Source organism: Orycteropus afer, unplaced genomic scaffold, assembly GCF_000298275.1.
Source record: "Orycteropus afer afer isolate SDZICR_OR568_19922 unplaced genomic scaffold, OryAfe1.0 scaffold00066, whole genome shotgun sequence".
NCBI classification, from domain to species: domain Eukaryota; kingdom Metazoa; phylum Chordata; class Mammalia; order Tubulidentata; family Orycteropodidae; genus Orycteropus; species Orycteropus afer.
Window position 1 is genome coordinate 4,131,774 of NW_006921653.1, and position 15,102 is coordinate 4,146,875.

At 41.1% G+C, this 15,102-nt stretch overlaps 1 protein-coding gene across 1 annotated transcript in view; it reads left to right on the forward strand.

Annotated features, from left to right (window-relative positions):
- Nucleotides 1-15,102, forward strand: part of MINDY4B (MINDY family member 4B) — a 56,013-nt gene that overhangs the window by 5,167 nt on the left and 35,744 nt on the right. Inside the window, exons 4-7 of the mRNA XM_042780856.1 lie at nucleotides 7,198-7,317; nucleotides 8,048-8,139; nucleotides 12,741-12,906; nucleotides 13,466-13,531. Coding sequence (XP_042636790.1) covers nucleotides 7,198-7,317; nucleotides 8,048-8,139; nucleotides 12,741-12,906; nucleotides 13,466-13,531 — 444 coding nt within the window. The remainder of the gene's footprint in view (nucleotides 1-7,197; nucleotides 7,318-8,047; nucleotides 8,140-12,740; nucleotides 12,907-13,465; nucleotides 13,532-15,102) is intronic.

Below are 15,102 nucleotides of genomic sequence, written 5' to 3' on the forward strand. Positions count from 1 at the left end.
TTTTTTTTTTTTTTTTTTGGCTTTAATAATGAATTATTGGCCTCTATAAATTGGTGTAATAAATTTCAATGGAGAATGTCATTTTAAAATTTATACATAAAGGAATAACGTGCTATCTTTTGTGTGATAAAAAGCACACTATGATGCAATACTGGTATTTGCCAGTATGCATATAGAAATTACAGAAGGTTTCCTAAGACATAACAGTGGTTACCTGTTGGAGGAGGGAGAAGGGAGTCTTTTCACAGCATAACTTAAAGACACAAATTTTAAAAACAGAGAACATTCACAGATGTTTCAAAAGTCTTCCAAACTCTTTCATTATGGTGGAGGCAGAAGAGTCTAGATTTGAATTCTCCTGCTTACCTACCTACACACACACATACACACACACACACACACACACAAACCAAACTCACTGCTGTCGAGTTGAATCTGACTCATAGCGACCCCTCCTTGGGTTTCTGAGGTGTTACCTGTACAGAAGTAGATTGCCCTGTCTTCCTTCTGAGGGAGTGGCTGGTGGGTTTGAACCATCAGCTTTCTGGTTAGCAGTCAAATGCCTTAGGCACTATGCCACCATGTGATGCAATTGGAGACCTCCCCAATGATTTTCCAAGGTAATTCTCTCCCTTTGGAAAAGCCTAGGAGACCAAAGAATGAAACCCTGCAGCCTGAAACAGAGTTGATGGAGTGTTAAGGATGTCTCAGAAGTAGAGATGATTGATTTTTTTTTTTTTTTTTAGGGAAAAAAGTGAATTTGGATTTATTCCCATTATGTGGGCCAGATGATATAGTGTGTCCTTTAAATAGCAGTAGCATTAATTAAACACACCCTGAGCTTTCAAGATGACAAGCCTTGGGGATTCTGAATATCTGTGTTCCAGGGAGGCAGTTTGGAAACTTGACCAATTCTAATCCACATTTCATTAGCACAGCAGCCTGGCAAATTATCAGGGATACTGAATACTAATAGCCACTTGAGAATGGCTTTTGTTGTCATTCGGATATTCTCTTTTCTCTTCTGTCTTTGGTGTAGGAATACATGGCATTTCTAATGTTGGCACTTCTGTCTCTTTACTGGGAATCTGTTGAGAAAGCTGGGGTAGGGGGTGGTAAAGCATCTATTCATTCTCTTTTTCCCCAGATCTCCTGTTTCTCAATTTTCCTGACTTATTCCCAACACTGTGGCTCCTCCCTTCCCCCAGCATGACATTCGGTAGTATGTTTGGTGTAATGAACTGTGGCAAAGGCTATCGAGGTGAGTATTTGTTTCACCAGACCCAACCAATTGCTTTTTTTTCTCTCCAGTGGCAGTACTTCTTCCTCCATGATCCAGCCCGGGATGCATCCCTGTAGCCTCTTCTCAGCAGCCAATAAGCAAATAATGCTGATGTATTTGCATATCATCCAGCAGTATAATATTAAAAAATGAAATATTGGTAGACCATAATATTTTGAGACCCAAAGGAATGAAGCTCTAGCAATGGGATATCAGGCAATGGGGTGGTTTTATGGGGGCAAGAGGCACAGCCTGGTGCCCCCCACAAAAGGTCTGGCTCATAGATGGGCCTCAATAGATGTTTGCTCAATTAATTAATTCACACTGCCTGTGGAAAATCTCTGGGAGCTCTGGTGGTGTCTTGCCTAAGGCATTTGACTACTAACCAGAAGGTTGGTGGTTCAAACCCACCAGGCATTACTTAGAAGGAAGACTGGGCAATCTACTTCCATAGAAATACCACCTCTAGAGAGGCATCTCAGTATGAGGTAGTGGATCTCTTCTGTCTGTCCCCTATAAATCCACTCTCCATCCTTCTCCACCCTGCTCTCCGCCCAGAAGTCTGACCCAGAGTGGAGCCCTGGAGAGAGACTGGAGAAAGGAAAGGGAAGGAAGCTGGGGTCGCTTATGGCCAGCTGTATTAGTTACAGTTCCTCTCAAGGCAGCCCTCTTCTCAAGATTCTCTTTTTTGAGGTTCTGATAACTGTCCACCCCTTGTCTCTTCAGGTTTAGGGACCCTGACTCCTCACTGTTGCTAGCCCTGAGACACTGCACTAGTCATTGTGGTTTCCCTACATTCAGCCCACATCTTTTTGTGCAGTCTCTGTATCAAACTTTTCTTAAGTTAGGTATACTGATTTGAGAGGGCCATCTATTTCCTGCTGGAGCTCTGTATGGCACAAGTTGAAAGGCTTGCATTTGAGTCCTGGCACTGTCACTTAATAGATATGTGACCTTGGGCATGCCACTTAACTGCTGTAGACTCCAGATCTTCTAACTGTAGAATGAAAGGGTTGAATCCAATTTTTAATTAAATACTTATTATAAGTGCTGTACTCAGGCATTACACCAGATGTGAACATGTTAAAGCCAGGAGTCTACCAACTTATTGGATGATCTAGGATATAAATGTCCTCTCTGGGCTCACTAATTCTAAAATAACTGATTCCATGATGGTCCAGTAATTTATAGGGCTACCAAAGATTTAGAGCAGACATTTCAAAGATGATTATTCTCCCTCTAGCCGTGGTGGCCTAGTGTCTAAGCCATTTGACTGCTAACCAGAAGGCTAGCCATTCAAACCTACCAGCCACTCCTCAGAAGGAAGGATGGGTAATCTACTTCTGTAGAGATACCACCTCAGAAACCCAAGGAGGGGTCACTATGAGTCAGAACCGACTCAAGGGCAGTGAGTTTGGTTTTTGGTTTTCAGTTGGGTGGGGAAAGGATTGGAAAGGATTAGACTAGGACAAGTGGTCACAGGGAAACTCTGAGCCCAGAGACAAGGTATAAGAGGTTAGATAAGAAACTGAAACCTACTGGGAAGAATGGCCCAGGACCTCTGATTTTCACTGTATGTGTGTGTAAAATTATGAAGCTCACTATCATCATCATCATCATCACATTAAATGGAACTTCATGCCATGAAAGAAAGGTATTCCTTATAAACATTTGAAAGCTAACAAAGTGAAATAAGAAAAACCACAAACCACACTTGGTTGTGTCAAATACTAATAGTCATTTTAGTCATTATTAGAACCATTTGCTATTTGTGTCTAGTTACCATACAACACAACCACACTGCATGCCACTAAAAATGTGTCAGGTTAATCTTGTTATAAATTATATCTTATATTTGACTAAAAGTTAAGGTCATGTAGATAGTCATCTCTTTTTGTCACCCTGCCCAATGGAGCCTGGCCTGAGACGCCTGCAGTCATCTGCTCCCTGGGCTTACTCTGGGGCACAGTCAGGGTTTCCAAATCCCTTCGAAAGAATCCTACACAAAATGATTTCGAAGCCTGGTAAGATCTAAACACCCTGCCAGTAATTTCTTGACCCAAAAGTCTACAATTAGAAGTCAATGATGAAATGTCTCTGGAGGATGAAGCTAAGTCAGAGATAGCAACATGCAGCACAAATGAGTCTGGTTCATCTTGTAGCATTTAACTGAATTTGAATTCTAAGCTTTCTCCGTCTTGATCGTCTTAATCTCTCACATTTACACACATCTCCTCCCCTGTCCTGCCAGTCTCTGGTCCTTTTTCTCCTGTGTCAGGGTTTTTTACACACAACAATGCATTCCAGTGTAGACAGGCTCTGTTTTCACAAAGGTAACAACACTTTACTTTTGCTTGGCACTTATTGGTCCAAGAAGCTCTAGTGGTATAGTGGTTAAAGCATTAACCAAAAGTTTGGCACTTGTTAAACTTGTCAGCCGGCTCCATCCAAAGATGAGGCAGTCTGCTTGTGTAAAGATGTATAGTTTTGGAAACCCTCTGGGTAGTTCTGCTCTTTCCTATAGGGTCATTATCAGTCTGAATCAACTAGATGGCAGTTGATTTGGGTTTTTTGGTTTTATAGGTCCCAAAGTCCTTTTCCATACTTCAATCATATCCAGGTTGTAGACCAGCAGGAGTTATTCCAATTTTTGGATAAGCAAATGAAGAAGTCAGACAATTTGTCTAGGGTCATGTGGTCAGTAGCAAGCTGAACTGGGGCTTTCCAGCCCTCAGGTCTAAGTAGTTGTCTTTCTTCTGTGCTGTGCAGCCTTGATGTGAGGGAAATACTTTCCACTAGTTTTCTATACCTCTCATGAAAATGTCCTGGGTTTGTATCCCCCTTTGACCATAGTACACCTCATCCCAGTGTCTTCTAGGAGCGACCTCTGTACTTGCTGGCTCTCTCTCTCCTTATCTGTGACCAGGAGAGCTCCTTGCCTCACTTCAGGATGCAGTGTGAATACTTTCCCTCTGAGAGCATTACTGAGCCTTTACTCACATTGAAAGTCACCTGCCCCTATTTCTCTGTAGAGAAAACCTTTTCTTTTGACTGTAGAAGCAGAGAAGGCCAAGAAATAAACTCTAGCCAAGGAACCATATCCTGGGCTGATGTGCTTTGAGGAAAAGCATTCCAGATGTCTTCTTCTGTATCTTTCCTTTTTAAGACTCATTAGGTCCTGCTCTCGGAGGCATGCATTGTCTCTTTGTCACCAGTGGGTACCTGTGAAGAGGGGCTGTGTACTCTGGGCCAATTGGGCTCTGTGTTCCATTTGTTCACACTCTTAAACTGGCTCCCTATGCCTGAATAGGATACTCAAAGCCCTCCAGAATTAGACTAAAGCTACATACAAATGGTTAACATGCTAAGCTGCTAACTGAAAGATTGGACTTTCAAGCCCACTCAGAGGTGCATTGGAAGGAAGGCCTGGTGATCTACTTCCGAAAAAACAGCTAGTGAAAACCCTATAGGGCACAGTTCTACTCTGATTCACATGGGATCGCTGTGAGTCAGAGTTGACTCAACAGCAACTGGTAACTCTCCAGGCTCAGCTTCCTCTCTACTGCCTGTCTCATGGGACCAAACACAGACACACACACACACACACACACACAGAGAGAGAGAGAGAATATCCCAGTCACACTGAACTATTTTTTCATCCCTGGACGCTTGGGTATTTAGTGTGTTTGTGTGTGTATGCACACATGCCCATTCTTGCAGATCTTTCTCTCTGTCCAGGCTCCCCTTTAATGTAGAGAATTGTGTGGTATTTCCCAGAGGGTGGATGGCTGCCTCTATGGAACATGGAGTGCTTTGGGGATATGGCATCAAATAATATATTAAGTAACAAGTGGATAGCCTAGTGAAAAAGTTATCCCCTTCTCCACTCTGGTAGGCAATTCCTCCAATAAGGTTATATGTTCACACTTCTTTAACATTCCCCTTCTCCATTTTTAATCAGAATTCAGGGCTCAGTCAGAGCCTTCACAGACAACAGGCTCTAGCTATAATACCATAACATTGTTTTATTTTCATTATATTTTGTTTTTCCCTTATGAAAAGTGATTTTGATTCCCATTTAAGGAAATGATATGAAGTGTTCTTTTAAAATAAATGCTAAGTTATTTAAAAGTGACCCAAGCTAATGAAAACTATTAAGTAAATGATGATTGGTACAAAATTATGCCAGGAATAATATCAGTGGAACATACAGGATTAAAAGTGGGGAAGCAGTGCTGCAGTATTTGGAAAATGTTGTGAATCCCAGCTCTGTTTCTACTAGCAGAGTGACCTAAGTACCTTAACTTCTCCATGCTTCTGTTACCTTATCTGTAAAAGAAGAATGTTAAAGGTCTACCTTAAATGTGGGCTCCCTGGGTAACACAGTGACACAAACAGTTAAGCGCTTGACTACTAGCAGAAAGCTTGACAATTCAAACCCACCAGGAGGTGCCTCAGAAGACATGCCTGATGATCTGCTTCCAGAAGGTTTTAGTCTTGGAAATACTATGGAGCAATTCTACTCTGCACACATGAGGTCGCCATGAAGACTCGACTCATAGTGACTCCTCCTTGAGTTTCCAAGGCGGTATCACTACGGAAGTAGATTGCCCAACCTTCCTTCCAAGGAGCAGGTGGTGGGTTTGAACTGCCAGCCTTCTGGTTAGCAGTTAATTGCCTTTGGCACTACACTATTTAGCTAGTTAGAATGCTCTCTCTTCCATAAAGTCTTCCCGAGTATTTTATTCAGAAGTTCTCTCCCTTTCCTCCATTCTTTCAAGGAACTTTATACTTGTCTTATGGAATGTCACACATTCTGTCTTATACATTGTTGTGGAGTATTAGACTTTTGACATATCTATATTCCACCTAGGGCCTTGATTATGGATTCCTTTTTTTTATGTGTTTGGTTTATAAAGATGTATGAAAATTCATTCCTATTTTTTTGGGAAGCTCTAAAGATCCTCTCCAATTTCACCATTCTGTAGAGTATCCAGGAAAACCTCAAAGATCCTAGAATAAGAGATAATACTTGCTTAATATCATTTAAATCAATACTGCACAGTCTTGAAACATCGGGTCCTGTCTGTTCCTCTTTTCTGTAGCAAGAGAGAAAGACTCACAAATAGGAGCAGTAGGAGTTATGCCATTGTTGTCAGGTGCTGTCGAGTTGGCTCCAACTCATAGTGACCCTATGTACAACAGAACAAAACCCTGCCTGGTCCTGCACCAGCCTCACAATTTTTGCTGTACTTGAGCCCATCATTGTAGCCACTGTGTCAATCCATCTCATTGAGGATCTTCCCCTTTTTTTACTGAACCTCTACTTTAGCAAACATGATATCCTTCTCCAGGGAATGGTCCCTTCTGACAACATGACTAAAGTAAGGGAGATGAAGTCTGACCATTCTCGCTTCCAAAGAGCATTCTGACTGCATTTCTTCCAGGACATATTTGTTCATTCTTCTGGCAGTCCATGGTACTTTCAGCATTCTTCACCAACACTATAACTCAAAAGCATCAACTCTTCTTCCATCTTCTTTATTCATTGTCCAGCTTTCAATAGGAGTTATGAGACAAAGACTATATGGGGATGACGGGAAGATGACTGGCAATAGATGGCAAACCACAACATACACAAAAAGGATGGGCACAATATGCTGTATGATTGGCACACTGAGCCTTCAGAATAAAATATCAAATTAACCTGACATGACTCTTTTGCACAGGACTTTTCATAATTAAAATACAAGAACAGATTAAAGTGTGAACCTGAATATAGGAAGGCAACAAATTGCCAAAGGCAATTAACTGCTAACCAGAAGGTTTTACCCTCTCATCTAAGGCTGGACTGATGAGGAGTACGTCTGAAAGGAGTTATCTTTGGTTGAATCATTTATTTTTCCCCTTTTCAGAAGCTGCGACAGAGCCTCTTTGGAAACACTGCCCAGATCTTCACTTATGATTGGAAAAAGGCCTATTTCAAGTTCCATGAACCCTTCTCTGACCTAGCTTTTGCTTTGGAAGTTGGAAAGGTAATTAACTAGTTGATAATGTTTAAAAACCCTACTCCCATGTTCCCTACCCATGTTTCCTTTTATTCCTCATCCATATGAATGTATGTTTTCATTATAATCATATATAGAAACACATTTATAATTTAAAATTAACCTTAAATTATAACAGACTGTTTGAAATTATAATATCCTGTCTGGTTGTAACAAGCCTCAAATTCCCTTTTCTTTTCCTTCAAATTCTCTTTTCTGTAGGTTTTAAGCACTGCCGAGATTTAGGAGAGAGGGGATCTAGACATTATTTTCTGGTTTGTTGAATCACAATAATTCATGCCGCTGACCACCAGCCAACACCTAAATTTCAAGGAGTAACTGGCTAGTTTCTTACCTCTTAAACCAAAACCCAAATATATTGCTGCTCGATTCCAACTCATAGTAACCGTAAAGGACAGAGCAGAACTGTACATAGGGTTTCCAAAACTGTATTCTTTACAGAAGCAGACTGCCGTACCTTTCTCCTGCAGAGTGGTTGGTGGGTTTGAACTGTTGTCCTTTCAGTTAGCAGCTGAGCGCTTAACCATTACCCCACCTTAAGGACTCCTTAAGGTAGAATAAAGGACAGGTATCTCCAGTTAATGCCATCTATTTCCGAGAGAGTTCTCTTTTGTAACACTGGCCCTAGTTCTTCCACTACCATGTCAACTCCTGCTCCCACCCTCACACACCTTGGTATTCATCCTCTCCATTTCAGGGAGGTGCCCGAGGCATTCAGATGGCCGTACAAGTATCCATCATCAAATACTTGTTGTTTACAAGGAAGGAAAAAGACTGTAACATTCATAGGTAAGAGGACTGTGAGAAGTACTTGAACAAGTTACTCATTCAGTGGAACCTTTATATGCTAAATAATCAATCACAACAGAAAAATTTATCTGCTTCAGGAAGGGGACCTGCCTCAAAAGACAGAAATGACTCTGTTTCTGGCAGAGGGATGGCTTCTGTGGCTGGGGAAGGCTCTCCTGGAGTCACTCTCAATGTTCAGCTGCAAGAATCATGTTGGCAGATTTCATGCTCTGCTGCAGACTACCCTGTCAGGTCAAATTAAGCACCAAATCTCAGGTGGGCTTGGTTGTCCACATTTGCTGTAAAGCCCCACCTAACAATTCCAGGGAGGAACAAAAGGTGTGATGAAGCATTTGATAAATGAAGGATCAACTCTCTTATTTAACCCAGCTGACAAAGTACATCATTTGGTGGTTGCCTATTAAGGGGGAAAGAAAAAAAAAAAAGATCAAATTACTTTATCCCTAGAAGTTAACAAACCCTATCATGTGTAAAGCCCCATGCTACATATTAGAGGAGATAGAAAGAAATAAAAGGCATACATCTGCCCTCAGACAGGAGAAGTTATCATCAAAAACAGGAACTAAATGTACAATATATTTTAAGATCGTGAATGCCAAGTTCCATAGAAGCAGAGCTTCAGATGGGAATTTTTAATGCAAGTAATTTATTAAAGAAGTGCCCTCAGGAGCAACTTGTAAAGGAGAGAGGGAGGGAAGCAAAATAGTCAGGGGATAAAAGTAAGCATTGTTGTTGTATGCCATTGGGTCAATTTTGAATCACAATGACTCCATATAACAAGAGTAGAATTGCCCCACAGGAATTTTTAGGATGTTTTTTCTTTATGGGAACAGATCACCAAGTCTTTCTCTTATGGAACCACTGGGTGGATTTGAACTGCCAACCTTTCTGTTAGCACCTAAGCACTTAACCATTGCACCATCAAGGCCTGTAAGAAGCCTAGTAAGGATGTGGTTTCATGGGGAGCTCTGGAGCATAACTCTGCTGCAGAGTCAGTTCCTCTTTAAGATAAGGCAACAGTGCTTTTGTTCCTCTCATCCCCATCAGACATTGGCTGTGGGCCATTCTTAGGGAGGGGGCATAACTCCCAGTCACTTCAGGGCAAGATGGCTCCAACCATCCAGAGAAAGTTGGAAAGTGGGAGCCATTATCAGCAGTAACCGTAGAAGTTGAAAGGTATGCCCATCAACTGAGAAACAGATCCCACAGAATCAAGATGGAAGACACACAGCATTTGCTACCTGTATGTAATGCATTTGGCACAGTACTTAGCATGTGGTAAATATTAAATAAATGTTAATGAGTAACTGCTATTATAGACCTGTTCCAAAAGCTACCACTTCCATGAAGCCTTCCTAAATCCTCCCAGTCAGTTCTCTCACCCTCCTCTGTACTCTCATAACACTTGGTCTTATTCTCTTTCTTTCTACCTGTGCTAGAGTTTTGGCAAATTAGGCTCCTTGTTACTCATTTCTATGTTGTTGTTGTTGTTGTTTGCCGTCGAGTCAGCCCTGACTCATAGCGACCCCTCCTTGGGTTTCCGAGGCGTCATAGAATTAGGTGAATTATACAAACCATTATAAGCTTTTGTTTTATTACGTGCTGTCAAGTCAATTCCAATTCAAAACTATCTTATGTGACAGAGTAGAACTGCCCCATACAGTTTTCTAGGCTGTAATCTTATGGAAGCAGATAACTAGTCTTTCTCCCAGAGAGCCACTGGGTGGCTTTAAACTGCCAACGCTTCCATTAGCAGCTGAGCACCTAAATGTTTGCACCACAATGAGTCCTTTAATAAGTCTTTATCTTGTGTTTTTTATAAAGACCATAGATTATTGTTAAATATTTAAAGAATAAGTTAGATAAAAATTCTACTAAAAATTTTCTCCCATTTCCTGGGAAGCTTTGAGAGAATCTGAGATTACTCAATGCGGGGATGGGAGCCAGAGTGCCTGTATTCAAATCATTGCTCTACCACTTTAAAGATAATGACCAAATGACTCCCTCTCTGTGTGTCTTTCCTCACCTCTAAAATGGGAGTAATAATAATATCTATCTCATAGATATGTTGTGAGGATTAAATGAGGTAATATATTTAAAGTATTTAGAACAATGCTTGAGATGCAATAAGTGCTAAATAGGTGTAAACTTTGTATTACTAAGGGCAGTCTGAAGTAGGTCTTGTGGGATGGACATGATCTCATTAGGTGGGAAGGTCAGAGGTGAACATTAAAGACAGAAAAGCATAAGAAAATGTATGGAGGTGGGTATGTGGAAAATATGTTCAGGGGACTGGTCCATCAAGGGAAAAGAATATGTAAAATGGAAACGCTGGAGATAAACCTGGAAGAATTGTTTGAGGCTGAGCTTGGAAGAGGACTATTTTATTGAGTTAAAGAGTTTGGATGGACCACTTGCTGGAGTTCAGAATAGAGGATAATGATAGTTCTTGGATTCAGTGGGGGTGTCTTAGTTCTCTACTGCTGCTGTAACAAATACCACAAGTGGATGGCTTTAACAAACAGAAATTTGTTTTCTTACAGTTTAGAAGGTTAGAAGTCTGAATGTATATTTTTATATATGTGCACTGGTGGCACCATGGTTAAAGCACTCAGCTGCCAAGCAAAAGGTCAGAGGTTCGAACCCCACTAGCAATTCTGCAGGAGAAAAGACCTGGCAATTTGCTCCCATAAAGATTACAGCCTAGGAGACCCTCTGGGGCAGTTCTAATATGTCTTATAAGGACACTATGAGTGGGAATTGACTCCACAGCACATAAGAACATCCACAACAAGCTTTAGGGGAAGACTTTCTTCGTCTGTCCTGGGGAATAATCCTGGTCTCAGCTTCTCTAGTGTTCTTCTCATGTTCCTTGCATATCTCCACCTGATATATCTCTCTCCCCCATCTGGGCTTGCTTTGTTCTGCACCTACTCTGCTCTTTTCTTATTTCTAAAGTCATTAGAGGAGCTCCGGTGGTATGGTGGTTAAAGCACTCATCTGTTAACCAAAAGGTCGGCAGTTCATACCCAACAGCTGCTCCACTGGAGGAAGATGAGGTAGTCTGCTTCCATAAAGACTTACAGCATTGGAAATCCTATGGGGCAGTTCTACTCTGTCCTAAAGGGATGCCAAGTCAGAATTGACTTGCTGGAAGTTGGTTTGGTTTGGTTTGGAAAGTCACCAGGTTTAGGACATACCTTACGCTGATGTGGCCTTATTAACATAACAAAGAAAACCCTATTCCTAAATGAGATTACATCCACAAATATAGAGGTTAGGATTCTGACACATATTTTGTTGTTGTTATGTGCTATCGAGTCGGACCCAACCCATAGTGACCCCTCCTTGGGTTTCCGAGGCAGTATCGCTACGGAAATAGATTGCCCAACCTTCCTTCAGAGGAGTGGCTAATGGGTTTGAACGACCAGCCTTCTGGTTAACAGACAAGTGCCTTAGGCAGTATGCTACCAGCGCTCCCCCCAACATATATTTTAGGGGAACACAATTCAATGTATAGCAGGGGATAAGAGTACACAGGGCAGGATTGACTGAACTCACTAAGAAAAATGATGTACAGTTAACCCTTGAACAATGCAGGGGTTAGGGGTGCCCTCCTGCAGTTGAAAATCCACATATAACTTCCCCAGAATTTAAGTACTAATAGCCTACTGTTGAGCAAAACCTTACCGATAATATAAAAGTCGATTAACACAGTTCTTGCTGTAAAGTTATTAGATTTTCACCTGAAGACACTTACACACCTACAAACAGATAAGCTTATTAACTGTATGGAATGATGATTATTTACTATTCATGAAGTGGAAATGGATCATCATAAAGGTTTTCATCTTCATTATCTTCACTATGAGTAGGCTGAGGACAAAGAGGAAGAGGACATGTGAGTCGTGCTGTCTTAGGGGTAGCAGACTCAGAAGAGGTGAAGGAAGTAGAAGCGGAGGCAGGAGGGGCAGACACACTTGGTGTAACTTTATGGAAACACACCGTAATTTCTGTTTGACCTTTTTGCTCCTTCATTTCTCTAAAAATGTTTCTATAGGGTACCAATCCTTCCACCATTTGCTTTAGGTTCAGTGCCCATATCATAGAAGGGTTCATGTCATAAAAGAAGTCAAAAGTAGTCTTGAATAATTGGAATCCTTCTGACAGATTGTCAACTGTCCATTTGTTTCCTGGCATTGCTTCTATGTCTTCTTCCTCATCGCCTGGCACTAGTTCAGAATCACTTATTTCCATCAAGCCATCTTCTGTTAATTCCTCTGTTGTGTTGTCTATTCTCTCTCAAATTTCTCCATGATCCATATCTTGAAAAAAATCCACATATAAGTGGACCCATGCAGTTCAAACTATGTTATTTGAGGATAAACTGTACTGCTATATAGATTCCACTTCCAGTGACAGTAGAAAGGACAGACTCCAGTGGCATTTTTAATCGTAGGTTGATGAATGAACAAGATAGACCCACCGTGTATTCAGAAGGCGGCATAAAACTGGCCCTAGCACATGAATGGGAAACTGTTCATTCCAATTATTTCATACTCCTACCTTCTGCATTACAGTTTACATGAAATAAGCAAGCAGGATCAGGAACAAGCCATGGTCAAGACACTCTCTGGTGTCCTGTGGGCTGCAGGAGAAGCTCAGAAGGCCACCATTTGTCTTGTCACTGAAGACATTTATGTTGCTTCAACTTCTGACTACCCCAGGGATGATTTCACAGAGCGGGTAAGTGCACTTCTGCCTGTCCTGCCAGATATAGGGTCAATGATGCTTGAGCACACATCTACACTGACCACAGAAATGGAGTTTGAGCTCCAAGGATGTTCCTAGAAGTGCCTGGCTGGGACCAAAAACATCTTTCAAAGAGGCAAGTGTACAAGGCTATGAGTGGGCCAGGCATCCAGGATGGACAGTCCTCCTGTGAATTCCTTATTCCAAAATTAACCATAATCAAGCTATCCTGTAACTGAAAACATCTAAACTACATTTCCATAGCTTCTGTCTTAAAAATAATTAAATTCTATCAGGAATAATGATTTGTTTGTGGTTTTACTCTTTTCTTGTTTAAAATTGAAGAATGTAAAAGTCATGATGCCAGTAGCCACACAATTGTATTATGTATGTTGTACATGGTCATATGTAAGATAATATGTCAAGCTTTTAGCGATGTGATTGTGCAATGAAAAAAAAAAAAACTCCTTTGAGGTAATAATAATGAGTTGATGTCTCTTAGATGTGACTTTCATCTTCCTTTTCATTTTTATCATCTATTCCTGATTTATAGCTCCAGCTGTTTGAATTTCTAGAGAAAGAAGCCACTGAGAAATTCATCTATGATCATTTACAATGTGTAAGTGTTTAAATGTTGAGATAATTTCTTTATGTTCAACAGATCTTACAGGAATCTTCTTTCTTCTATAAAGTATATTCCTAATGATGCTTGTTAAGAAAGCCAGGTCATTTTGAGGGCTAAGAAAGGCGGAACTAGAGAAAGAAAAGCCTGCTTCTCCTTCCTCACAACCTAGAAAAGGCCCAGATCACAAAAGCCCACCCACAAATGCCTTTTTCCTAGGCTAATCAAACTCAGAGAATAATACTTTAGAGGGCCTATACCAGGATCTCTTTTGTGGGTGAGGGGGGAGATATTAAAGCTACCTTGCCTCATCAAATGAATCAAAAGAATAATGATAAAAAACTAAGACCCTCACTTTAGCTGTGAAATGACCATCCAGACTGACTGCAAGTAAATGACTTCTGGGTTCATTTTACCTAGTCTACCAGTACCTTCTGCAGAATGTCCTTTCCTGCAATGATTCTCCCCTCACCCCATCCCAGGTGGTGATGGGTTGAAATAGGGCACAGTAATGGTAGGAAATGGAAGGTGCATCTTCTGGGAGAGAGCAAATTTTCTGATGAATCAGAAACCAAGGACATTAGAAGGATAACTATTAAGCTATACAACTGTGCACTCGCACCAAACCAAAAACCCACTGCCATCAAGTCGATTCCTACTCATAGCCACCCCCATTGGGTTTGTGAGGCAGTAAATCTTTAGAGAAGTATGTTGCCCCGTCCACGGAGTGGCTGGTGGATTTGAACCACCAAACTTCTGGTTAGCAGTCAAAATGCATTAGGCACTGAGCCACCAGAGAGCTCCTTGCAGACTTGCACAGAAGGTAGAAATGTGGCTCATGAAACTCACTGCTTCATTCCTTTTGAAGTCCTGCAGAGGCAGAAAATTTGGGCATGAGTTCTCAGCCACACACTAACTACTGAACTTGGTTAAATTATATACCTTGGACCTACTTTCCCCACCATCTCATAGGTCTGTTGTTAACCTGTGTGTGGTAGGCAGAAAATGGTCCCCCAAAGATGTCTGTGTTCTACTTCCCAGAACCTGTTAATATGTTACCTTATGCAGCAAAGAGGAATTAAGGTTGTAAATAGAATTAAGGTTGCTAATCAGTTAACTTTAAAATAGGGAGATTATCCTGGATTACCCAAGTAAACCCAGTGTATCAAAGAATCTTTCAATGTGGAAGAGGGAAGCAGAAGATGAGTTCAGAGTTTTGTGTTACGAGAAAACAAACTAACACTGCTGGTTTTGAATACGAAGGAGGGTGGTGAAAAGCCAAAGAATGCAGGTGTGCCCTCTAGAAGCTGGAAACAGCACTTTGAACCTGTTCATTCTAGTTTGACCCCCTGCTGAGAATTTGCTTTTCCACTCCAGATTTACTGAATCAGAATCTACATTATAAATAAATAAATAAATAAGAATCACCTGGTGTTCTGGTTACCTAGTGCCACTCTGACAAGAAATATACCACAAATGGGATGGCCTTAACAAACAAGAGTTTATTCTTACAATTTGGAGGCTTTAAGTCCAAGTTCAAAGTGCCGGGCTCTAGGGGCTGGGTGAAA